The sequence below is a fragment of the Gambusia affinis genome, linkage group LG05 (genome assembly GCF_019740435.1).
Source record: "Gambusia affinis linkage group LG05, SWU_Gaff_1.0, whole genome shotgun sequence".
Lineage (NCBI taxonomy): Eukaryota > Metazoa > Chordata > Actinopteri > Cyprinodontiformes > Poeciliidae > Gambusia > Gambusia affinis.
The window spans coordinates 9,734,551-9,761,056 of NC_057872.1; the positions used below are offsets into that span (position 1 = coordinate 9,734,551).

Sequence of the window (26,506 nt, forward strand, 5' to 3'; positions counted from 1 at the left end):
TTTTATTAAAGTGTTTACAGCGACATTCTGAGTTCACTGGATATGGTACAGCTTTTATATATATATATATATATATATATATATATATATATATATATATTGCATATATATATATATATATATATATATATATATATATATATATATATATATATATATATATATATATATATATATATATAAAAACTATGAACCCCATTATTTTAATTTACTTTTAAAGTCATCATAGCCCAGAAATGTTTCTTGGCTAAAAAATAATTCTGATTAAACATCTTTGGAGTGGAGCTTATAGAAGCAGGCAGACATTTGTCAAAGATCTCATGTGCTTCCATAAAATAAATGAGCTGTTCTGCCACTACTCTTTTAAGATGTCCTGACATTAAAGAGATCTTGGCGATAAGCCTGTAATTTTTTTAAGCTGTGCTGGATCCAAGTTGCACTATTTTTTAATAATGGCTCAACAACAACAGGCTTAGAAGAACTTGGCTATTATTAAGGAATCTTTATGATTCATGATATTAATCTAAGGGAGAAAATGTTCCCTACCTTGTCAATTTTTTTGTGCATTATAGAAATGAATCTTTTTTCACAAACACAGGCAATTTTAGAACATACACCTGTTGAATTGCTTATTAACACAAACATGAAGTAAGCCAATAATATGGCAGCTACACCATATTCTCTAGATATTGTGGAGGCGATTTGCTGAAGTCAAGAATGTGGATAAAAACAGATTTAAGTTACTTGGAAGGTGGCATAGCTGTTTTTGCCAGATGGTCTGGTCTAAGTACTTCAGAAACTACTGATCTGCTGGGATTTTCACACACAGATATCCCTCAGCTTTACAGAGAGAGGGCCAAAAAGAGAAAGTGTTGTGAAAGGCAGTTGAGAGACAAAAATGCCTCGTTGATGTCAGACCTCAGAGGAACTTGGGTTGACTTGTTCAAGATGATAGAGCATTATTATTCCCACTCATTCGTTCCAATTTTGATAGTTACACGTTGGTAATAATCATGTGATCTTTTGATATTAAACAAGAAATAGCTAAAGTTCACAGTAACTAAATTGATTTTGAATAACAGTTTACATAAAGTAACCCTGAAAATGAAATCTATCTGAAGATTACAGCTTCCTTAATCTTAATATGGTTAAGGAGTCTTAAAAGAAAATGAAATAGCCTCCTGAAGCTGTAATGTGATCCTAGAGTTAATAAAATTCAGTAATACATGCATGTCAATATGCCTTTTTCAAGACACTGATACTGTGATATTATGAGTGACTTTCCAATTTTTGTCTGCTTGAGCTGTAGAACAAAAGTAATTTTCTCAATTGTGTCAGTCAAGAGGATAAGAACAAAGTAGTCACTGTGGATTGATGAGACAATCTCTCCATTACTTATGTACTCATAATAATCATAACAATGATTATTGTAGAACTGTATAGGGTAAATTAGGTTCAGGTGAAGATAAGCTCAGCAGCGCTATAAATGTGAAAAACAAAACTAGGCATTGTTTAGGGTGTAGTTTTCTACAAATGCTTAAACGTCACAGTGTGAAGCTATGTCAGCATGTCAAAAACGTTTTTCAAAATCTGTGGCAATGCTGAAAATATGTAGCACCCCAAAGTGTTTTAGCAGTTCAGATAAGTACTTTTTATTTTGGCCTTTGGAAGACTGAAATTTCACAAACTTTTAAATCTGATGCAAAGTAGAGTTTTAGATGTTCACTTCTGGGCAGAAGAACACATTACTGTTAATCTTGTAATAGATCCATTAAAACAGATTTTTAGTACAGTCTGGATATCTATCTTGTAAAAATCAATTTATTAATGCTGCAGGCTTTATATGTTATCATCTAAGTCAAAGTTATTATGCCTGTTAAAAGATGGAAAGACCATTTTACAAGAATTTGCAAAACTATTATTTTTTTCTTTTTTTTTTTTTTTGTCACTGTGAACCAGAACTTAAGAATACTTTGTTTAGGTTTTCTGTGATAGACCAACGCGAATTATACCAAAATTATAAAGAATAAGGAATGGTTTTAAAAATTGTCGCAAATAAAAATCAGGGAAAAAATGGCATGCATTTGTATTCAACTACTTTAATTTCCTTAAAGTTCAGTGCAACAAAGCTATTTTCAGAAGTCACGTAGTTATTAAATCTTGTTTCTATTTTCATCTCTGTTTAAATTCAGTCGTGCAGGCCTCAGAGGTTTGCTAGAGAACATCAGTGCAGCAACAGCATCACAAAGGTCGAGGAACACAGCAAACTGGTTGGGGAGAAAGTTCTACAGAGGTTGAAAATAGGATTAGAATATATAACAATATCCTGTGCTTTGAGCATCTCACAGAGCACTGTTCAGTCCATCATCCAAATCAGAAAGAGTACGGAACAAATGGCCACTAACAAGGTGACCAAGGAGGGCATTGGAGCAGCCAATAGAGCCACTGTAACTATGGAGGAGCTACACAGACTCACAGTTTAAGTGGGAGATTTGGACTATCAGTCCTGCACCAAAAACTAAATATATTCCCATATTTATTTAGCCACAAACCATGCAGGCACATAGCATTTAGAATTAGGTGCTCTGATCAAATGAAGCTATAGTTGATGTTTTTGTCCTACATGCAAGACATTTATGTTTAGAGGGTTATTAATTGGTAGTGATATCCCACACACAACTTGGAGTTGTAACATCAATAAAAACTGCTTATATAGAGTATTATTGAATGAATGTAAGCCACAATTTTTATACTATTTGAATGAAATGTTTGAAATAATTTATGTTGCCCGTTTAATTTCACAAGCACAAACTCCCTCACTGTGATCACTACTGAGCTATTTCTTCCCGTTTTCTGGTCCCCCCCCCCCCCCCCCCCCTATATTTCATCTTTTCTCCAGTTCCCTGTGGTGGAGTGTTAACTGAACGTCGTGGCACCATCCTCTCTCCCGGATACCCTGAGACATACTCAAATTATCTGAACTGTGCTTGGAGAATATCTGTTCCTGAAGGAGCTGGCATACAAGTAAGCAACAGGGTTTTTTGGGGGGTTTTTTGCACTTACTAAAATCTTTTTAAAAAGCAGCAGTTTAGGAAGAGGATTCTTTATTTCCAAATGGGCTGCATATTGGGTATGTGCTGTTTTACACTTGTATTAAGACTGTTTTCTTATTCAGATCCAGGTTGTAACCTTTGCCACGGAACATAACTGGGACTCACTGGACTTTTTTGATGGCGTGGATGGCAATGCTCCAAGGCTTGGGAGCTACTCGGGTAAATTTGATATAGCTAAATTTTAGTTGTCAGTTCCCACTTGAATTTCAATCAGATGTCACAAAACTCTAGCAGCAGACAGATGTGGTGATGGGGCTGATGACATTTGGCATGTCCTTTGAGAAGGCTGTCTAAAAATCCAAGAAGTCAAGGGAGAAAAAGAGAGAAAAAAATACTCTTCTCTTTCCCACAAGTCTGTCTTTGCAGCAGATATTTTCATTATACGAGACCCAGTTCAGTCAGGAATTTTACAAAATGTAGTATTGCCACTGGGCACACATTGATGAAAATTGTGCACTTGCCACATGGTAACCAACAAGAAGCAGGCTATCCCATCATTTTAGATGCTAAATCATACTGTAGGAGGGGCTGGTGCAGCTTAATGACTTCTGCTGCAATATCCATTTTAAGAGATGAGCTGTCAAAATTTTCAAGAGGTGAATATTTTATTTCGAACAAAGCTCTTTGAGTAGTAAAATATCTCTCTTGTACAGCTCCAGCGAGGCAGAGCAGATGTGCAGAGTGAAAAGGTTAAAGCATTATAGATAGCCAGAAATCAGTTTTAGCCTGACCTAAAGCAATGAGCATTATTGTCATTACACTGGATGTCAAAATCTGCTGGCAAAGTTACAGATGTGTAGCTGAAATCGAAAAAGATATCCCTGAGATCAGTGATGCCAAATGTCCATAGTTGTCTGTCATAATTGAAAATGGTTTGCCATTTTGGGGTTTCAGTATTTCATTTAAAATGTTTTAAGGTCAAAACGAGGTGTGCTCAGATTAATTGGAAGGAAATATGATCCCTACCAGAGATAGGCTGGTGTTGGATTCTTTTAAAATGGCAACTTTGAAAAAAAAAAAAAAAGACATGAATTCACTTTATTATATTACTAAAATTTGACAACAAGAAAAATTGACATGTTTTTGCTTCTGAAGCATAAAGTCTAAAATCCATAGACTGGAAGAATGTTTTTTAAAAGTCACACTACATTAAGCTGTGGCACCTTCATCAGTAAATAATTTGTGAAATGGATGAGAAATAACCGAACTAAAAACTTAGATTATTGAAGTCCAGCTGAACAGTAGAATGGGTGGTACAATCATGGTAATACTTGTGTATAGTCTAACCAACACTTATACAAAAGTTTTAACTGTGATCTTGTACAAAAGGGGAAAGACATTGAAATGGTAAAGTGTCTTGTGACTCATTTGCAATTTGATACTAGGTAACATGTAACCTGCCCCTGTAGTAACTTTACTGCAGGCTATTTTTTTGTCTTATTTTACTGACAGACATGGTAAAATAATACAGAAAACATGTTACTACTGTGGACTTTTAAAACTTTGGTCCCACAGTTTTTTGGGGGTCTTTTTGCAAGGAAAGTTGCAGACAACCTAAAAGTAGATCAGTGATTTCAATAAAATCTTTGTGCTAACATATAACTTCATAAGATTTTGCCAACATAATGCAAAGTGTTAAGATGTGCTCTACTGGTACCCAATTAATGATGTGCTATACCAAAATACAGACTTTCTCTTTTTTTAAAAAAATAGTTAATTCACCTGACATATTGTGGATTCTACTTTGGTAGTTAAATTTTCATAGTTCTTTGTAAGAAGTAAAACAAGAATGCCCTCTATAATCAGAGCTCTGACTGGTCAGAAATCACCACACAGCTCTGAGTATAGCATCCAACATGGCCTCCAGTCCATGCAGATGTAGTGAAGTTATTTTCTCCATTGGAAGTTCTAGGGAGAAACTTTTTGTTTGCTATTCTGTCTCTGAAGTTGTGTTAATAATACTGTGCAAAATCCTTTTTGCTTTTGATTGAGTGTGAATGCATCCTCTTATTTTATAATACAGGCACAACAATCCCCCAACTGCTGAACAGTACCTCCAACAACCTGTACTTGACCTTCCAGTCTGACATCAGTGTATCTGCTGCTGGTTTCCATTTGGAATACACAGGTATGAGAGATGACATGTCTGCTTGTTTGTCGCTTTGTCTTTGTTCCCCTGCTGTACGTTGCATCTGCTGCTCAGGGCTAAAACACACAAGTGATGCTGCTGGTCTAGATGGCACAGAGAGTTGTTGATAGAAAAATTATGAGCTAAAAAATAGAACAGAGAGTATATTTATTTTACCCTCTATGTCATGTAATTTCCAATCTTTGTGTCTGAGTTTTTCCTATTCCAGCCTGGCATTCTTCAGTGCGTTTGCTTTCAAATTCGTGCATAGCCTCAAGTTACTGGACTCGCATCCCTTTTCATTTACGACCTGAATTTGCTCATCTCTCAGTGGGGTATTCACTCAAAGGTTTTTTTTTCCAAAGTGAGAATTGTGTACTAACATTTAAAGAGTGTGGCTGGTCCCTGTGGAATGACTCATTTACTGCATCCCCTCAAGTCAAACATTTGTGCAAATGAGAATAAGGGTAATTCTTAATAAAACAGTCCACTGTTATTGACATGCTAAGTCCTTTTCTTTCTCGTGTGATCCTTAGATGGATTTTAAACCATCTGTTCCTGCAGTTTGTGGTCCTATGAGATTTTTTATCTTAATAAGGTACTTTTAAAACTTGCCATTGAGACATAAAACTACTAGCAGTGATGCAAATGGACAGCAGTTCAAAAGTTATACCCAAGTAAAACAATAAGACTTACAGAAGTTGTGGTGTTGAAATAACGAGTACCAGAAAGACATAATGGGACTTTCCTCCTAACACTACTGCTCACACACCAGCTGATCTCAGTGCAGCTTAACAAATTTCACAAATTTACTGCTGGTGTGATGACACATCATCACTAAATCTGCCCTTATTGTCGGTGAGAAAAGTCCCTCAGCGACACACCACTGTTAAGAATAACTTCATCACCAGCATATGTCAATCTCTTCATCTTTGGTATTGCATGGGGATATTTGGTAGTAGGTGTCTATCTCTTCTCACTCTTCCTCACAGCATCAGTGGCTGAGAATCATTTCAGTGACATGTTTCTTCGTGAGCTTTCTGTGTGGTTTTAACTTTAAAGTTTCTGCAACACATGTTCAAGGTCCTTGAATTTATTTTAATCGTGAAATTTTAATTCATTTTCATACTGACATGAAAATTGGCATCTTCTCCTTTTCTCTTCACTGTGCTTATTCAGTTTTCAGATAATTTGAGGCTCTGAAACTGTTTGTCCGTAAATATTTATTCATCTCGGTGTTGCTAATTTTTGTCAATTAAATAGAGACATAATTGTGAGTCCAACATGATATTTGTGTCTGACAATGCTTAATTTGTGTTAGGAAGAAAATATATCCCAGAGAATAAAAAGGACACTTTTGGACTGAGCCCAGTGCCATACATTTCACCATCAATGGCTACATTCATCACTTAAAAAAGGTCTTTAGTTTTTGGATCTTTTGTGACTGTGAGTTGATGCTGTGAGGAAGCACAGGGGAAGAGAGTTTATAACGTAAGATATTCGGGGTTTATTGAAAAAGTCCTGAATATCAAAAGAAGACATAATTAGGGAGGTCTCCATGCTGTTATAATCTTAATTACTAAAATGACAAAGAACATCTAACTGTGTTCCAGAGGGCATACTCTCCTGCATGTTTTAGTTGCGTCTCTGCTCCAGGACTCGTGATCCAAGTGATTTCACTAAACCATCAGCAGGTCCTGTTAATGACAACATCTGAAACATGATGCATAATTTACCTTGAGGATCAGGGCCCTGGATCACTGATCTGACATGAACTGAACAATTATATTGTCTCACTAAATCACATGAGAAATTAAAAGAAAAAACAACCTTTGTCGCTTGGAAGGGACTTGTAAATAAAATAAAAACAACTTCTTTAATTGACTTCCCTGCAGAAACAGTCTGTTGGGATTGATGTTTTAGAATTAGTCATTTGGCAACTGCACCTTTAAACAGAACTAAAAATAGACTTGCAGCATATATTTGTGAAAGTTTTTAAGTAAATTATTTAAAGACAACATCTTATTTAAGATGATTTCAATGAGTCGAAGACACAATTGTCAATATTTTTGATTCATACATCTGCATTATTGCAAAGGTAAAGAAGCACAATGTGATACATAAATGTTATGTTTTCTGCCCCTCTAAACAAGAGTCATTGTACGTAACCATGCACTAATGTAATGTAAACAGGACCATTTATTATATATATTTCATTAGACAATATTTACATCCAAATGTACAAAAGTTAGGAATAACTTTCGTACACTTTTAGCTGCTGTAGCTTTCATTGATTGTCAGCCATATGACCTTGTCATTCTCTTGCACTCATGAGGAGAAATTTTGACATAAACCTGTATTCAACATTTATTAAGCTCTTTGAAGCTCACTGACATGCATCTGCACTGAGCTGTCAGGCCCCACCACAGCGTTTTAATCACTTTAAGGTTTGGACTATGATGGGTCCATTGCATCAGCTTGATACTTTACCTTTTCAGAAATTCTGTTTTAGATTTCCTCCTGGCCCTGGAATCATGACTCAGTCTGACAGACAGTCAAAAATACTGTGGTGTTTGGTTTTGGGTGTTTTTAGATACTGATACTGATTCGCTGTGTTTTTGTCAGATATGTTGCTGCACATTATGGCTTGTTTTGTCATTGGTCTGTTTTCTAAAGGTCAGTATTGCAGAAGTCTTGACATTTCTAAGAATTGACAACAAACTAAAGTGGTTCCTTTTATGCTAAGGAAAATGTCTCTTTAAGCAGTCCTTTTAAAAAAAACTTATCTATTTATAGTTAATTCTGGTAAATGAGACCAGTAAAGTGTAATTTATAGGTTTAGATTTTGTTTCTGAACTTTGCTTTGTTTTGAAAAATACTGAGACATCCACTAATGGGACAAGGAATGCCACCTGCTGCCTTGAATGTTTTTGTTCAAGGTGGCATTGAAGTCTTTCTCATTCAAGGGTTCCAATTTGTTGTAACTTTGTACAATAGGTCAAAGCTCTACATATGAACAATTTCATTGCTTACGATGTCCCTTTTGCATTGTTTTACTACTTAAGCATGATTGCTTAAGAACAGTCATGTTTTTTGTTAAATTGCAAACAGTTCAGTTTGTAGAAGTCAGATTTGCTGAGGATAAAGTATGAAGCAGTCAGATGGTGCTACCCACTGTCTTATGACCAATAGAAGCAGTAACATTCAGTAGCACATAAACAATTTCACAATTGTAATAACTGACACACATATGTCACAAATATGTATTTGACCAATAAAACTGTTCTAAATTCCAACAACACCTGACTCTGACATTTACTTAGTTGTTTCTTTCTACTTTATTTGATCACTGGCTGGGTTAAAAGGTTTTTACACACCCTACTTTTGAAACATTATAATCCTCCAAATACTAAGCATAAAAACAAGAAAATGGAAATGACTACAGGGAATGGCTCAGGCCCAACCAGAAGACCATCCGTTTAAAAAAAATCCCCTTTGTGTAATCGCTGAATTCCAGTGAGGCCAGTCACAGAAACCATGTCTATTGGCCATTACCACGTCATAGATCTAGAGCGTTTAAACCACCATTCCTAAGGCCCCCTTCACACCAGATTAGACCACCCCACGGTCTCCACAACCTCCATGACCTCCATGACTGTCTGAACATTTCTGAATCAAAGCAAATTTGTAACAACAAAAATAAACCAAAACAAAAAAATCACACTTCAGTTTCAAAGCAATCTTAGGTCTTTGCGATCAAAGAGAAATGCATCTGCTCCTTTCTAGGACATTCTATTCATATGTCATAGATATCATCCTGGCATAATTTATATTTTTAGAATATGGAATGCTGTCCTGTATAAATGGAAAGTCTGTCTGACTCAATCATAGGTCTAAGGAGAAGGATTGGATGTTTGTGGGAGGAATCACCATCAGTATTTCTGTCATCTTATCAGAGGGAAAGGATGCAGGTCAGGGTGTTATTTTGTTTGTGTTATTTTGTTTGTTTATTTGTTTTTTTATAGAGTGCTTCCAAGTTTGTCATCTTGCACAATAATTGTATCCTGAAGCTCTGGAGCTCTGAAAGTGTTTTTAATAAACTGTGTTGTGACAATTATATAAGTATATCATAAACCTTATGAGCCACCACTCACTTCCTTTCATCCTCATCCTCTCCCTTCCTTATTCATGACCCACTTGGGATCGTCATTGGCTGCCACCTCAATATTATAATAAATTATATAGTAGTCGATTCTAGGGCTGTAACGATTGCTCAAATGATTCGAGTACCTCGATTATTAAAATTCCCCGAGGAAAATTCATCTGCCTCGAAGCTTCGTTAAATTATGTTTTATTATTTAGCGCACCGTGTTCCGCCCGGGTCATTATTTGTGGTGGGCTGCGCTGTCACGTCCGTCTATGAGTTGTTGTTAAGTTGTAGCAGCATGACATTAAAATTTCCGCAGTTTTATCAGGTTTTGGGGGACAAATAAGCATTGTTAAATTGTGCAGCTTTTGTTCTCTCAGAACTCCGTCATCAGCGTTTCAGAGTGAAACGAGAGAGAGAGATCGATCTCCGATTAATTGCAAAAATATTCTATAGAGCGGCGGTTTTCAAAGTGTGAGGCGCGCCTCCCCTGGGGGGCGCCAGAGCACTTTAGGGGAGGCGCGGTGCGAGGGAAAAAGTAAACCGGAAAAGCTATCTGCTTGCTGTCTACTGATGTGAGAGAAACGTCTTTACGCTACGATCAACTCTGTGGATTTAGGAAAAGTTGGGGTGCGCGTGTGGAGCGGGGATCAGTGGAAATGTTTCCCCCCTTAGAGGATGTTTTGGCCAGTGATGTCAGTAACGTTTCTGACGTCGGACCACTTTTTTCCGTAACGAGTAATCTAACGCGTTGCTATTTCAAATCCAGTAGTCAGACTACAGTTACTTATCAAAATCATTTTTGCGTTACTGCGTTACTATCTTCTTTTGTTATTTAATCGTATTTCCTCTACTCGTCTTGTCGAGTGACCGACGTCTCTATGCAACAGAAATGTAAACAATGGAGGGAGATGCGCGTTTTGTTGGTGGAAAAACTGGAACTATTTTCAGTTTCTGTCGCCAAGTCCGATTATTATAAGCGGCTTTGGGCTTCATCTTTTAAAAGTCGCTTGCAAGTTTAATGAGCGGCGGGTTGCGCCTTTTTGGGCTCGTTTTTGAACGTGAAGTTGCTCATTTGGGCTTGGAAATAAGCAGAGACTCAATAAATCCCAGAATTTGTCAGTCATTAAGGTAGTTTTAGTCAGTCTCTCCCTGTTCATCATTTCCCGGATGATCCGTCCCGCTGTGTCTTTGTTAATGTCAACTTAATTTATTACCTCTCAATGACATCGAGCTTCGCGTTGCGCTCCAGAAAACTAAAATATCGAAACCAATATGAACAGCGCAATAAACGTGAAAACAGCCACGAATAAACGTGTCCGTAGTTGGCAATAGTTATAATGGCAAGTTAGCACCGTTATAATTATTAATATTACGGTAAGTGTCGCAGCCATCTGAGCTGTGGAGCTGCAGGAGGAGCTCTGTGCGCTGCGACATCAAACTCAGGGGCGTAACGCAGAATCTGGAGGCTGGGGGGAGGGGGGCTTTAAAATCCTTCTTAGAGTTTTCCAGACAACAGTGGACCACACAAATTACTCATGTTTTTTATTTTTGTACTGTTTTTTGTACAATCTCCTCTTCAGTTCAACCTTATCAGTGGAGACACATTGTTAATGTTATCATTATAAAATAACTTCCAATTAAGTATTAGCAAAGATCAATGTGATTTTCACAGGAGGCAGAGCGTAGGCTACACTTGTCTAAAGAAAGCAGGTGTTAGCAGCTGCTGAAAGTAACTAAAAAGTTACTTTTAGTGTAACTTAGTTACTTTCCAAGTCAAGTAGTCACTAATATAACTAAGTTAGTCAGTAGTCCGATTAAAGTTACTTTTTCAAAGTAACTATGCCCTCCGCGGGGGGGGGGGGGGCCCTAGTTGATTCAATCGGCAGTGGCTCATTTCCTATCCCACGATGTGATGCAATTGTTAATCAGGCGATTATTTAAATACATGTTTGATTCCTGTCACTCTGTTTAACTCACAGAGTAAGTTTAGAGTACAGATTTCAGTTTCAGAGATGAGCAATAATTCATGAAGTTGTTAATTGAAACTGAATCAGGCAAGATGAATGTTAATGCAGATCTAAACCGGATTTTAATGCTCTCTGCAGTTTTATGCAACAGTTTTGGTTAGATTATGCTGCCATCATGTGCCATATAACCATAATTTAAAGGTTTTCTTTTGTATATATTTTAAAATGGCTGTTAGGGCCTCCTTCATTAAGGCTTTGTTTGTATTAGTTCTTGGTTTGATTCCTTGGTTTTACACCCAAGCAGGACTCCTTAAGCTTTTTTATATAAAGCTTATATCTATCATAAGATACATTATATTATGATAGATATTATCAATATTACTATGACCATTATTAAACATGCTCAGGAATTCTTTATGCCTTCTTTACTAAGATATTCTGTTTAGTTTTTTTTCTAAAACTAAATTAAACCAATGTTTGAAACTGTAACGGCTTGTCTCTTAGTCATCATGCCAATAAAACCTGACTATAGAACCTAAGAAATAAAATCAACAACTATAATTAATAGGGCTGCACAGTGGCGCAGTTGGTAGCACTGTTGCCTTGCAGCAAGAAGGTCCTGGGTTCAATTCCCGGTCCGGGGTCTTTCTGCATGGAGTTTGCATGTTCTCCCTGTGCATGGTGGGTTCTCCGGCTTCCTCCCACAGTCCAAAAACATGACTGTCAGGTTAATTGGTCTCTCTAAATTCTAGGTGTGAGTGTGTGTGTGAATGGTTGTTTGTCCTGTATGTCTCTGTGTTGCCCTGCGGCAGACTGGTGACCTCTCCAGGGTGAACCCCGCCTCTCGCCTGGAGGCGTTAGCTGGAGATAGACACCAGCAACCCTCCCGACCCCTCTAGGGACAAGGGGTTTAAGAAAATGGCTCGATAACTAGAATTAATCAGTAATTAAATAGACAGAAGGTATCAATCGCCCTGAATAATGGAGGTTCAATAAAAGAAGTTCATATGACTAAGTGTTGAAGAAATCTATGCTTTGTCTGCAAAGTGATGCTTTATATCACCATATCATTAATGCATAATATTTTCATTTAAAAATCCTATGATTAAATGACGATTATAGGCTAGTGTCTGTTATTTCCAATTTGTGCCATATTATGACCATATGTATTTATTCAGTCCCCATCTAATTATAAAGGTAGATATATCTGAAAATAGTTATTAAAATATGACAATATTAGCATTGTTACTCCGATTCTAATTTTATTGAATTTTGACACAGTTGAGAAAGAAACTTGCCTGCAACTCTGTGTTATCTAACCCCTTATGTTTGTTAATAGCAGCTCAAATTATATTTTAAATATATTTAACTTGAGTTATATTTGCCTCCATAGACTGACAGACTGAACATCCAGTCTGTCATAACATTTGCTTATGCACAAGCAATAATTTTCTTTCCTCAGCGTAAAAGCTATGTTTTCAAACTCTTTGCTTTCTCGTGTACCTGGTAGATCTTCTTAGCTTTAATTTTATTTTATTTTTTTTGAAGCTGCCTCCAGCTACTTATTTTGAATGCTAAACAGTTCTTATTATCTTCCCTGGTCCGATGCATTTTAAACGGTTAATGTAAGTGTTAGATTTATGTAGGCTTAATAAATTTGTGAAACCAAACACAAGAACCAAGTGAAAACAAAAACAGAAACAGATGAACTCATTTTTTATGGCGCATTCTCCTTTGGCACGGCTGCAGTTTTTGTGACACACATGGTCAGAATTAATTAGCTAAATACAGTTGGCAAGCCTTCCTGTTTAAATACCAATTGTGTTTAACAAGGACGGGACTCGGTCCAAACAGGGCAGCTCTTGCAGAGACACGTCAAGTTTCTGACAGCAGGGAGTCTGTTCCTTCAACAATGTAAAGGTATTTGCCAAAGGATGCACACAGTTTCATTGGAACTTTTGTTAGCGGACACTTGTTCCTAACTTAAACAGCGGTTTAAATGCTGCTCCTGCAGTTAAATGCCAAATTACAGAAATGAGTGCTGAAAGGGAAGTGCTTTACTGCAGCCGGGGTTTTGTTAAAAGCCTCCAGACAATGTGAGTAGGTCTTACAGGATTCCTTAGTTGATTTCTAATAAACAGAACACATTTAGATTCAGTGTTTTATTATTTAAAGCACAGAAAGAAAATCCCAGCCTTATCTTGCAAACACATTTCCCCATTGCCTGTGCTGTTGGAGTAAAACATAATGTGCTGCTTTATGAACAAATTTGCCTCTTTTACAGTACAGTGCAAAATGAACCACTGTCTGTTGCGTGCAGTGTGGACATATGGTAATTACATTGAACTGTTTAATTTATAGCAGCTTTGTACTTTGATGTTGCACTTGCTTCTTGGCTGCCTCATACTATGACAGCAATTTCACAGTTTTGTGACTTGCAAAACCAAATCTCCTTGATAATGTGTAATATTCTTATGTGAATCCTAAGTTGAAAGAATCCACAATGCTCATTTGCAGCTGCTCCTCTTTTACTGAATTATTGTATGGGGATGCTTTCGTGGACCTCCGTGCTCTATGCCCCTTTAGGTTACCATCACCTCCCACACAAATATTCTGACTTCCCCTAGATGTTGAGTGGAGTCATCACTTGTGCTATTTTCCGCTCTGATGAGTTACCTTTCTGTTCTGAATATTGTATGGCTATATTTGCTCCCGTGTTTACAGACATCCATCCACCTACTTCTTTGGACTTGTTGACACTCTGAGTGGGTTTGAATGAGAGTGTACAATCATGTACATTTTAATGTCCTTCAATGGCATGTACATCTATTGCTGGTTCCTGCAAACAGAACAGTGGAACAACGTTCTTCCCGTGTTGCTACAGGAACAAAATTTGTTCCTGTTTTCACTTGTCATCATATTTTCTTCTACTTTCGGAATAAATTGAAAACATTTCTGCATTAGTAATAAAATGTTGACAGTTACAACAATGTTTTTGCTGTTTTAACTTAGAGGCTGGAGTGGTTACTATTGCTGAAGCAACCTGATTGTGAATTACCAGCAGAATTTAGACCAATCCCTTAACTCTAAAATGTCCCAATCCTATCTATTCATTAATATCTAGACATTGACACTTTAAAAATAAATTAAAGTAGAACAACTTTGTGTAAAAATGATCAGCATTTTGATCTCCTATATAATATTTGACATTTCTTTATTGTAAACAGTCTTCATAGTTGATGTTCTTCACTTAGTCACAATTTCTGTACCAAAGAGAGTTTTTGTTGGTAGCTCTTATGTATTGTTCATTCACTGACGGGAAACGATTCCTTTCCTTCCTATGCACCTCAACTGTGAGCCTATTTTAATGGAATATGAGTCATTCAAATGGAAATAAAATTACCAATGTAGAAATAATGAAACAAAATGCTAAAAGGCAATCTCATGTGAAGCATTATAACATAGCAATTTTCAAAAGGTTGAATATAAATCTATATTTCTGCTTCTCTGTCTGTGTAATAGCAAATGTAGGTTTAATTTACCTAAAACGTCCCACACTTATGTGACCTAAATCATACCCATTGCTTCTAAGCCAAAAGAACACTTAATAAGTCATTTCTGTACCTGGGAAGTGACACTGTAATCATTTTGTTCAAATCCAGCTTAATGCTTCTGTCAAGCATTACTTTAGAGATCTCTTTGTAATTTCGCTCTGATTGTTCAGATCACAGTCAGCTAGACTTTGTGATTACATGCACAAAGAATGGCTTTATGCTTTTCGCTGGTTTCTAAATGGTACCACTGCGGTAATGAGAAGGATAAAGAAACAAGGCTTAATTGTTGCTCAATTATAAGTACATTTGATTCTAATGAACCCTGTTGTCTCCATAGATAGAAACATTAGTTACACCCTAAATATTTCAGTGACATTTACAATGGACAAAACTGATCAACTTTCTGTTTAATTTGTGTTGTCATATGTTATGCAGAAGAATGATTGCTGTCCACACTTGTGTGTTGTGACTCTGTCATAAGCAATAGGTTTGGATTCGTGCCCAGAGCCGGCACCTCCCAGTAACGGCCAAAAAGTCGGGGATCGCTACACTGTGGGTGACATGGTCTCCTTCCAGTGTGACCAAGGCTTTTCTTTGCAGGTAAGTGAAATCATTCATTCCGATTGTTGTTTCTTTGGTGGATGAATTATATAAAGTAGCAATTTTAAAAGATAGCCCCCAAGGATGAGTCACTTAAGGCACTGCTCCGGAAAACATCCATGTTTGTTTAGAAGTGTGGATGCACAAGTAACTATCCTTTAATTGCATGCAACCTTATTTCTAATGCTCTACTTTGCTTTAAGGTTTTCCTGCCAGAATGTCACAGTATAATGCGTGAATGTGGGCATGATACAAAGCGGCTTCAACTTTTTCCCATCTTTTTTTTAGTAGACACTATAGTAGAAACGTTTTGTGCTGTGGAACCGTCCAAGGCCACAGGCAATGGATTGTGAGAGAGGTCGCCTTACTAATCCCACACTGATTTTTCTCTTCCTGGCTCGGGCATGCACCTTATTTCACATTCTCTCTGGACCAGCCAGCAATTTCTTATACACATCTTCAGGCTGAGCGTCTGAACAAGAAATAGACTTGAGGCCATTCTTGAAAATGGAGCACTACAATATCTGAATCTTTTGAGATGAATTGTGTTGTTTTAAAAGAATGCATCAATGCTTTGGGGAAAAATAAATAAATAAATCAGGTATAATATGGGTGTTATTTAATGTAAGAACACATTTTTTTCTAGAAAATGTACCATGTAAATGTATTTAAAACAAGAAAATATCACTGCTGAACAGTAAACTTGAGTAGGTTACCGCTTTTATTTTAGGATGGGCCATTTGACCATTCTTTCACAGTTAAAGCTGCCTCTCTTATATTTTAGTGAACGACTATCCAACATGTCTTTTATTTTCATTTAACATGGCATAAATATCTTAATTTCAACAGACTTTTGTGGATATTTGGACAAAGAAACTGGCAACCTACAAAACTTGAATAAGCTATATATATAACACTTTGGCACCAATACTAGGGAAATCTACTTGTGCATTACAGCAATGATATCTGATATTGTTAATAAATAATAATATAAGCCAAACAAATACAAAACTACCTCCAGCAGCTCATGAAAAACTGAAATACAGTGATTTAAGTTTACATATATATTTATATGTATAAATTCTAAATATTGCTTAGGGTTACTAAGGACTTTCTGTATTACTGGACATATTTTAAAGTAGTTTCTAAATGTTTTTTGTTTATTTGAACAGGGTAATGCATATGTTACTTGCATGCCTGGCCCCGTCAGGAGATGGAATTACCCCGTACCTCTGTGTATAGGTAATGTTTCCTTCTATATTTTATTATGCACATGATTTTAATGAAGTTCTAATGTGGGTTTACAGTATCAAACAGACCCTGACTTGTTTTTTTCACATTTTTCCACTCATTGTTTCTTACTCACTTGTTAACACTTAACTCACTCCTCTCGCCACATACAATGAAACAGTAAATCAATGTCCTAAAAAAAAAGAAAAAGAAAAAAGTGGGCTTTTTTGTATAAAACCATGTTTCATTGTTAGGGATCATGTTTGTGTGCTGTTGATTTAGAGGGTAGATGCTCTGCTTTCCACTTGAGTTGAGAATCAATAGGACTTTGCTTGAATTCTGATCTCCCCGTTGAGACTCTGTTGTCGCCCTGACACTTCCTTTGATGTGAGCTGCCACCATGATAGAGTTTAAAGATTACCAAGGCAGCACTGTATATTCTCTTTTAACACCCCAGTGTTTCTGCCCACCAATGTACACACACTCTAACAATGGCTGAAACCACTGACTAACTACAACCAGCGCATACACTGCATTCCTCGTGTAAATATTCCCTGCCTCCAGTCTTTAGAGTTAAGCAAAGTCATAAATCCCAGCTTTGCTGTTGACAGCCATGTTCCTAGCTCCACATGTTCACTTGTTGGTTTAACTCCTTTGTTGTTTAATGCACATAAACTCACTCAAACACCCCGAGATCAGTATTCATTTTGTTGCTTATGAGCCCACATCAAAGCATTTGCGTGCCCCTGCACAAACAGCACAGCACCCTGAAAAGTGCCTCTCCTCTGCTTTTGCCTTTACTTCCATTTCACAAAACACAAGTAGGTCAAGCAGGATGCCCCCACTACCAAAACACATTTTTTTTCCACTATATTAGTTTTTTGCTCCTTTTGCCTTAGCTCTTAAATGCTTCAAAAACATCAGCAATACAGGAAAAAAATTTAGCAGGCAGCTAATAAAATTATATTCACCTTGCTGTTTGTGTAAGGCTTGGTAGAGTGAGAGAGAGAGATGACTGTAACCTTCACAGCAAGGTAAAATGTTCTCCAACGCCGTCAAAAGAGCCTGGAGAGAGCATAGAGTAATCACATTCACTCCTGAGCAAAACAGTTGGTGTGTTGAATATTGTTAAATTCATTTATTACGATTCAGAGCCCCATCAAACAAGGACAGGGCCCAAGCAGGTTTGCATGACCGGCCTTATGGAGCAACTTTTATTCACTCCAGAAGAGACGGAGCCCCAGTAGAATAAATGCACAATTAACACAAAATAAGCACATACAAAATACAATTTGCTCAACTGAATGAACCATTTTTGTTTCTTTTTTTTAAACACAGCAGGCCCACCCACATCCTTTTTTGTACAAGTCTTGAGCAGTAATGCGTGAAAAGGAATTTACACACACACCCAAACATTAAGGCGATATGCTCTTTGCCCCAATGCATATTTAGCTCCCTAGTTGTTTGTTGTCTTTGTTTTCCCTTTGAGCCGCTCTGTGGAAAAGTGACATGTTCTTTCTCTTCGGTTGGTCTCCCTCAGCCCAGTGCGGAGGCTCCATGACAGACTTCAGCGGCGTCATTCTCAGTCCAGGCTTTCCAGGGAATTACCAGAGCAGCCTGGACTGCACCTGGAGAGTTCAACTCCCCATTGGCTTCGGTCTGTAACCCGCCCACTATCCCCCTCTTGTTTTCTTTTCTCTGCCTCCTCTTCTGTCGTCTTTTTTTGTGCTAGTCCTTATGTTGTCTGTGCCTATTTTCTTAGTGCTTCTCTCTTGTCTTTTCCCTTTTTTATTGTGCTAAAAACAAGTAAATAGGACCACTCGTGATGATTGTGCTAAGCTGTGGAAGTAATAGTCAAACTTTCGCTCATTTACAGACAGAATAAATACATAAGTGGCTTCATAACCTAAACATTTAAATGAATATCTCTTTGTATTTTTCTTTGTTGTATTCCCAGAAACTTCTGCTTATTAATCTAATACTTAAAAAGCTTAGAAAGCTCTTACTAGACATTCAACTGTTTTATTGTCAAGATTGGGATTTTCTGTAGCAAGCTGCTCTCCACTCTTGCTGCTGAAGGTTACTTTTTTAGATTCTTGTAACAGGTTATATTTTGACTGTGACATGACAGATTTGATGAATGGATGGAATATAATAAGCCCTTAATGCCTGGTCAGAGTCTCAAAGAAAAGCAGTGATGCGTGGATTAGGGAAGGAAGTTTCTTTTTAAAGAACAAGCTTTTCTTAATTAAAACTTTACCTTGTCTGAAAGATTAGAGTGAGAGAGAAGACCTTTCATAAGTACTGTAAGATGACATTTATTGTTCTTCTACTGAACAGAAATCAGCTGATAACATTTGAAATTGTCTTACTAATGGTGTGATGTAAACAGTGTCACAGATATTTGCATGCAAACAATTGTACATACTGCCTTAGTTCAGTCACAAAGAGTTTTCAAGATTTACTCATGAAATCTGAACTAATATATCAGAAGATTATTCCAGATGTTAATCCACAATCCTTCATTTTGACTTTAACTTTCTCTTTTTTGCAATTTAGGGATCCACCTGCAGTTTCTGAACTTCTCCACAGAGCCTGTTCATGACTATTTGGAGGTGCGCAGTGGGACTCTGGAGACAGGGACAGTGATAGATCGATTCAGTGGCCCTGTGGTGCCCAATTCTCTCTTTAGCACCACGCACGAGACCACACTCTTCTTTCATAGTGACTATTCCCAGAACAAGCCTGGTTTCCACATTGTCTACCAGGGTAAGAAACAAAAATTGGTTTTGTTGAAATTGTTTTTTGTAATAGCACCAGGTGAAGTGGAAGAATTGTAAAAAGCCACCATTTAAATGGACTTGAAAAGAGAGGATGACAAAAGGGTGACAAAAATGAAGAACTTTGATTCCCCACGAATGTCTTCTGAGCCATAAAGCTTATGTTCTTGAAATTTAAACTCTCTGACATCTAATGACTATTCCTGTCTCAAAAAAATCTTTGATGAAAAAATATTTTTTATGACATTCTACTTTGTATTTTTAAGTTTCACAAAGGTGAAATGTATTTGACATTCACAAAGTAGAATAGAAGAGCTTGTACTGTTTATAGTCCCTTGCAAAAGTATTAACACCCCTTAAGCTTCTTCTCCTTTTGTCACTTTAAAAGTTCAGTCTTCAAATTTTGGGGGGATTTTATGTAACAGACCAACACTTAAGCAATGCATAGTAAGTTAAAATTTATTTAAAAATAAAAATATTAAAAGTCAGGTGTGCCAATCAAAACCAGCATTCCACATTGTGATGATTCACAGTAAGTATGGTGTAATGTGTGCAGTGTTGGTTTTCCTCCACACATGCCATATTAGATGTATGGCAGTCTAAAAAGTTTAATTTTGCTCTTTGATGACCAGGGCACATTTTCCCATATCCCTGCTATGTTTCTTACTTGTGTTGTGGAAAAAGTTAAACAAATACTTATGACTTTAACAATGATTCTCTACTCACCACACCTAAATTTACGGGCTGCATCACCAATAATTGCTGCTCCCTCTGAAATTTAGTGAGCCTTTTGCGTGGCTCGCAGGCTGGACAGCCGTGCTTTGGTAGTTTTGCAGTTGTCATACTTTTTCAAGTTTTGATAACCGATGGAACTACACCTACTTGAGTTTAAAGCTTGGTCCATTATTGCATTTATTTTGTGCACATGTAGCCACTTCACAGCTATGCACTTCTCCCAAAAATACAATTACAATACATTGAAGTTTGCAGTGGCAATAAACATTTGCTCACTGACAACTTCTCGGAATTGTACCTACAGCATACGAGCTGCAGAGATGTCCCGACCCACGTCCATTTCGGAATGGCATAGTGATCGGTCAGGACTACAGTGTGGGGATGACCATTTCCTTTGAGTGTCTGCCAGGTTACACTCTGATCGGAGAGGCCTCTCTCACATGTTTGCATGGAGTCAGCAGAAACTGGAATCACCCCATACCCCGCTGTGAAGGTGAGGCCCTGCTGTGTCTTTCAAGCTGCATTTGTGTATTGCTGTCTTGTCTTTTCCCTTTTTTAGTGAATTTCGTCTACAGAAACAGCATTAAAGAATTAGCACTGCATCTTCTCTGTTACTTATCAGTCTCTGAAAGCATTATCTCCAAATTAATGCAGCTTTTCTATGAATTAAAAATGTGTTTTTGTGAGTAACCTTTAATCTGGCAGCTTCAAACTTTGTGGTTAAATATGAAATAATCTGGGGAAATTATATAACATCTTCAAAATGGGACTAAAATGGCAGCATATGTCATTCTGTCATAAAGACATACAATAGAAATATCCTTGAAGTGATTCTTTAAAAAAAAAATAATAAATAAGGGGTTCCTATGACTGCTTGTAATCATATTCTTTATTCTGGAAGATAAAAGCATCTGACTCACCAAAAATACCAACCCTTTGCTAAAAAATAAACTACAGAACATTATAGTGATTTGTGGAGCATTTGCAAGTCCTTTACGACAAAAGCTGAAAATGCCTGGGTACATTGTAAATCTCAAAAAGTCTAGTCAGATGTCACTCTAGGGTGCCAAAATATCTATCATCAGTTAAGCGAAGCAACGAGGAACCGTTCAGGTGAGCATCAGTTAATCTCAGTTTTTAGGATCTGCAGCTTTTGCTTTGCTCCTTTCATCTCCCAGCGTTTTTTTCAGTCCTTTGGGCAGTATTTTTATGGGAGATCATGTCAGAGAAGGTTTCATTTTCAAAGTTATTCGGGGTTATCAAGTTGTCAGTGGCATCTGATTGGGACATCCCCTCTCTGTTGTCTCAGTGACACACCAAACCACGTTATTATGGCTTGTTTTTATCAACAGTTATGGACAATACAGACTTAAAAGTAATTTTTACAACTGAAGGAAAAGAGTGGCTTTCTATTTTTCATCGATCATCTTTATCTACCTCTCCTCCCCGCAGCTCTCTGTGGTGGGAATATAACATCCTTGAATGGTACAATTTACTCCCCTGGACACCCTGCCGAGTACCCACACTTCCAGGACTGCACATGGACTGTCAGAGTACCTCCAGGATATGGAATCTACATAAATTTCTCTGTTATCAATACAGAGCCCATCTATGACTACATCACAGTTTGGTGAGTTCCAATTCCTCCTTTAGTTTAAATTTGTTCATTGTCATGCTATGGCACACATAAAACATTTGTTTTCTGTGAGCCTTACCGTTAAAGGCAGCAAGTCTTTCCTATGTACTGTTTAGGAGTTGAGTAAAACAATTCAATAGTTTTTTTGTTGTTTTTTTTACAACACTGGTTAAAGTTTTTATCGCCTCCATTTCCTTGAAATTGAGTCCAATTGAAGGTGAGAGAGCTCATTTTTCACTGCTGAGGTTTTCCATGTTCTGAATGTTGTAAATGTAGTCCATCACTCACGGCTTTGTTGATAGGTATGCATCAACACTGTCAAAAGGGGAATTTCATTTCCTCTGGAAGCATGTTCTGATTCTGCATACATCACTGTTTTAAAACCACACTGCCAGTGCTACCAGGTTTTATAATTTGTAGTGAAAATTGTTTCTACTCCCCTTTTGACATTTGTTTTACTTTAACCTCCATTTTTATAAAAGCTATAGAGAACTTGTGTTCTCTGATGTTTTAAGATTTGGTTTAATGCTTGGTCATATTGGTAAGAACGAATATGTCTGCGATATAAACAAATATGCAATATCCGTTTACACAACTTTTTTAACCTTCATCTGCATTTCCTGAAATGTGATTGAATGTAGGAGCATCGGTCAACACGGCAAGTAAGGTTGATGTTAGTGGTACAAAGACTGATAATCATCATTCCATACAGACATCAGGTAAACCAAAAATAATAGTGCTTATTTTTTTTAACCTTCTTGCACTAAAAGGAAATTAACGGGGCACTATGTTTTTTCATTCATATTGTCCTTTTTTGTGTGCCTGTTCATAGCAAATAAACTTTATCTCTGTTGGTCTTAGAGCGTTGAACAATGTCAAAGTTGTTCTGTGGTTGTATTATAAGCAGTCATTATGAAAGCAAACTATCCTTTTTCAATTTCACAGTTTTATCAATGACCAGGTTCTAAAATTTAAACTGTCAGCTATGTAGAACCACACCACACAATTGTGTTTTTTTTATTTTAATAAAAGGCGTCACAATAAAGTAAACACTGTAATAATGCTAGAAGATGGAGATTAGTAAGAACACAAAACACACAGTGAAAATCAAAGTGACAAAACTGAAAGTCCAAAGTGTCATGATAGATGAGTGACTCTCCTTTAATTTCCACGCCATGGTTATATTTTGTACTGATGTTCAGCACTGGCAGTGCATAACAACACATGGGGAAGGGGATTTACTTCTTCATTCTGTTCTCCATACAGCTGGAGAAAACTGATATTACTTAATGAATAAACTTCTCTCATATCTCAGTAATACATGTACTGTGTAATCTTTTTTATTTTGAAAACCAAAGCTTTTGAAAAATGCTGTGCCATGAAATTGGTAAGAATAAATCAAAAAGCCATAAAATTTAAAAAGGTTTTACTTTATTTTAACCATTACTTTAAATACAATTACAAATGGAATAGCTCCTATGTTTTTAAGACAAAGCTGGAATCTAACTTAGATATTCGCTTGCAAATCATGTTCATGTCGCGATGCAAGCTGAAGTTGCACAGAAGGGATCCAACAGCTGACAAAGGGCTGAGGCCAGAGGCCACTTGGACATGTTGTGCTCACAGCTTGTGCTGTGACACTGCGATTAATTGAGCCAACAGCCATTCAAAGATTTTGACCCTGCTTGACATTGGTGACCTCATTTTGTTTTTTTTCTCCCCAGTTTTACCCCCTAAGAGCAAAATATATTGTCACAGAGAATGCGATTGACTAAGAGAAACCAAAGGGAGCCCAAGTTCCCTTGTCGTATCAAACTCACAAAACTTCTGCTTTTTAGAGCAACACTCACTGGGAGTGTTGCTCTAAAAGACAGAAATGTGCATCAGCACAAAAACTTATGGTCGGAGCCTCTTGGGATGTTTGTTGGTTTGTAGAAACTTCTGCTGATAACAGACAGCTGTACAGCGGTAAGCAGTGCTACCTTCCGTCTGTCGCTTTACCAGCTGCCTTCCACTCAGTCTGCCCTTCTTCCTTTGCCTCCCTTGTAGCCTGTCTGATGAGTCGTAAGCCTCAGGCAGTTATGGAGCTGTCCCCCTGGGTGATAAAGAATAAAAAAATGTCTCACAGCACTGAGGTCACCATTCATACTATATGAAGAGAGAACTACTGGTGCTACTGGTTTTAAATGAAAGGCTGCATAAATAATTTGTCCCCTGATGGCAAAATTTCATTTTCTTGCTCGACCACAGCCTCCGATTTTGCTGATGACTCTGAAATGAAACTGACATAAGCTTTTTTTAAGTACATAAGATATTAAAGGCATACATACATACAAGAACAGTATTTTGTGTCCATCATTTTGCTGATGATGGCTAAAGTCCTCTGAAAGAGCCAGTGATCAAATCTCTTTCCTTACTAAGCTTTTAGAGTAGTATTTTCTTCTCTTTTGAATTTCTGTCTGTTGTGAAATAAAGAAATCACTTCTGAGTTGTTCTTAATTGACTGTCTAACGGGGGGTAAAGATGCCACCCCTCCACTCCTCCTCGTCTCATTAGCAGAGGTGATTCTGTGTTTTGGAATCAGTGTCCCTTACAAATGGCTTTACTGCTAATGGCAAGGTCTCTTATTACCCCAAAGCAATCCACCCATTCATTCAGCTATTCATTCGGAATTGCGGACAGTATTTTGTTGTTAATTTGGACCTTTGTTGCAACTTTGACACAAATATATTTCCCGATACAACTAATTAGCAAAACTCTTCAACAGTGTAAAAAGCAGATGGAGATTAATTCTTCTATTTTTTTGGGAGGGAGTTTTGCAAAGTTATGGAGCAGATCTTAGTCGTTTTTTTCCAGATATAAATTTTTGTACCTGATAAAATTGGTTTCTGTATTACTTCTCTTTACCTGGGTGATCTTGTGGTCTTTTTTACCAACAGAATATATAATTAGGGGTTTACCTCAGGTTTCCTCTCAGTCTGACTTGCCTGAGGTGGCCCCTTTGGAAACAAAACCCAGAGGCACCCTAATTAAACGTCTGTATGTCCTTCAGTAGTTCTTTCCAGAAAGAATACTGAAGCAACTTACTCTAAATTCAGCCCCAAAAAATTGCCTTCTGTGAACTCTGCCAGTGGCTTATTTCCAACTTTGTTTCTAAAACTTCACATTTTGACCATCACACCTGACTTCATTTTCAACGTTGCGTTTTGGGACTTACCATCATTTGCCTCAAAACATCATTTTGACCTTAAGCAGATTTTGGAACATCATCTTGTTCTTGAAGTATCATGAAGACCAAGCATAACACTGCACACATCAGTGATTAAGATATGGAGAAGTTCAAAGCAGCTTTGGATTATAAAACATGATCTATTTAAAAAAAAAAAACAACAGTGTCAAGTTTTAAACATGTCAAAGAAATTTTGTAATCCATCATCAAAAATAGAAAGTATGGTCCGACTGCAACCACATTCACCTGAAGTGACAGGTGGATGGAACTGATTGTAAATGGTAAATGGACTGTACTCATATTGACGGGGCTTTATCAAGTTCAGAGGACCTCGAAGAGCTTCACACTACATTCAGTCATTCATGCACACATGCATACACTGATGAGTAGGTTCATTATGATTTTAATGTCATAAAAGAAAGCCTGTAAGTAATGACCCATAGGAAGTGAATATAAGTGCAGGCCATACTTTATCTGTGAAAGAATATTGAAAACCGTGCATTTCAAAGTTATGAAGTGGATAAAATGGACTGAACTGTTTTGTTGTGATGTGATGGTGTGAAAAGGCCTAGCAGGTATGACATTTTTTTGCAAGGCTCAGTATATTTAAACAATTTCACACAAGAGTACATTCCTATGAGCATTAATCAGCCTGCCAATCTTCTTTTTTTTACCGCACACTCATGCAATGGTTTAACTGTTTCAGTGGCTGTAGTAGACATTACCTTTTGTTTCATACATTATAGATATGCTAGGAAATCTGGTGGGAGCTTGTATGAAAGTATAGTTTATGTGCAAGTGAAAGCATCCATGATCATAGAAGTTGCCACATATTATTGTGAATCCATGAAGGATAGAAAAAAAGAAAGTATTTGTGCACCAAACAAATAATTTTGGCTTTTTTTCCATCTTTGGGTTATGTTCTGATTTTTCTTTAAGAACTATAATTTGAAATATTTTTTTTTCCTCGTCTTCCTGCTTTAGGAAGCTATTAATTCATTTTATGAGGAGCAGAGGTGAAGCACTGCTTTTTATGTGCGTATGTGGAGAAGGGAGTTGCTGTAAAACTCGGTATAGAATATTAAAGAAATAATTTGATTTTGACAAAATAGCGTAGCTTGTATTAGAAACCGTAGACAGTAGTACCAGTTTTTTTTCTCTCTAGACTGCTTCTGGATGACAATCTTAAATTGCTCTATTCGTATCCAATTATAAGTCAGTAATAATGATTTATTTATTTTTGAATTATCAAACCTTTTCACTTTTTAGTTCCGAATACCATATTTATTTACTTTTTCTAAAAAAAAAAAAAAGTTCAGTTGATGTTTCCTTTCCTTCATCAGTATGCGTCATGGCTGAAAGGTGCATGGGGGCATTTCATTGC

The 26,506-nt window shown here is 37.0% G+C and overlaps 1 protein-coding gene across 5 annotated transcripts in view; it reads left to right on the plus strand.

The window, feature by feature from the left end:
* The window catches only part of LOC122830488 (CUB and sushi domain-containing protein 3-like), a 240,494-nt gene that overhangs the window by 136,796 nt on the left and 77,192 nt on the right, over positions 1-26,506 (plus strand). For 4 of the 5 annotated variants that reach the window (XM_044115818.1, XM_044115821.1, XM_044115822.1 and 1 more), the window contains 9 exons: positions 2,900-3,024; positions 3,176-3,272; positions 5,137-5,241; positions 15,394-15,512; positions 16,685-16,754; positions 18,283-18,399; positions 19,302-19,511; positions 20,562-20,750; positions 21,710-21,887. In XM_044115818.1, coding sequence (XP_043971753.1) covers positions 2,900-3,024; positions 3,176-3,272; positions 5,137-5,241; positions 15,394-15,512; positions 16,685-16,754; positions 18,283-18,399; positions 19,302-19,511; positions 20,562-20,750; positions 21,710-21,887 — 1,210 coding nt within the window. The remainder of the gene's footprint in view (positions 1-2,899; positions 3,025-3,175; positions 3,273-5,136; positions 5,242-15,393; positions 15,513-16,684; positions 16,755-18,282; positions 18,400-19,301; positions 19,512-20,561; positions 20,751-21,709; positions 21,888-26,506) is intronic. The other variant, XM_044115820.1, reaches the window with a different exon arrangement.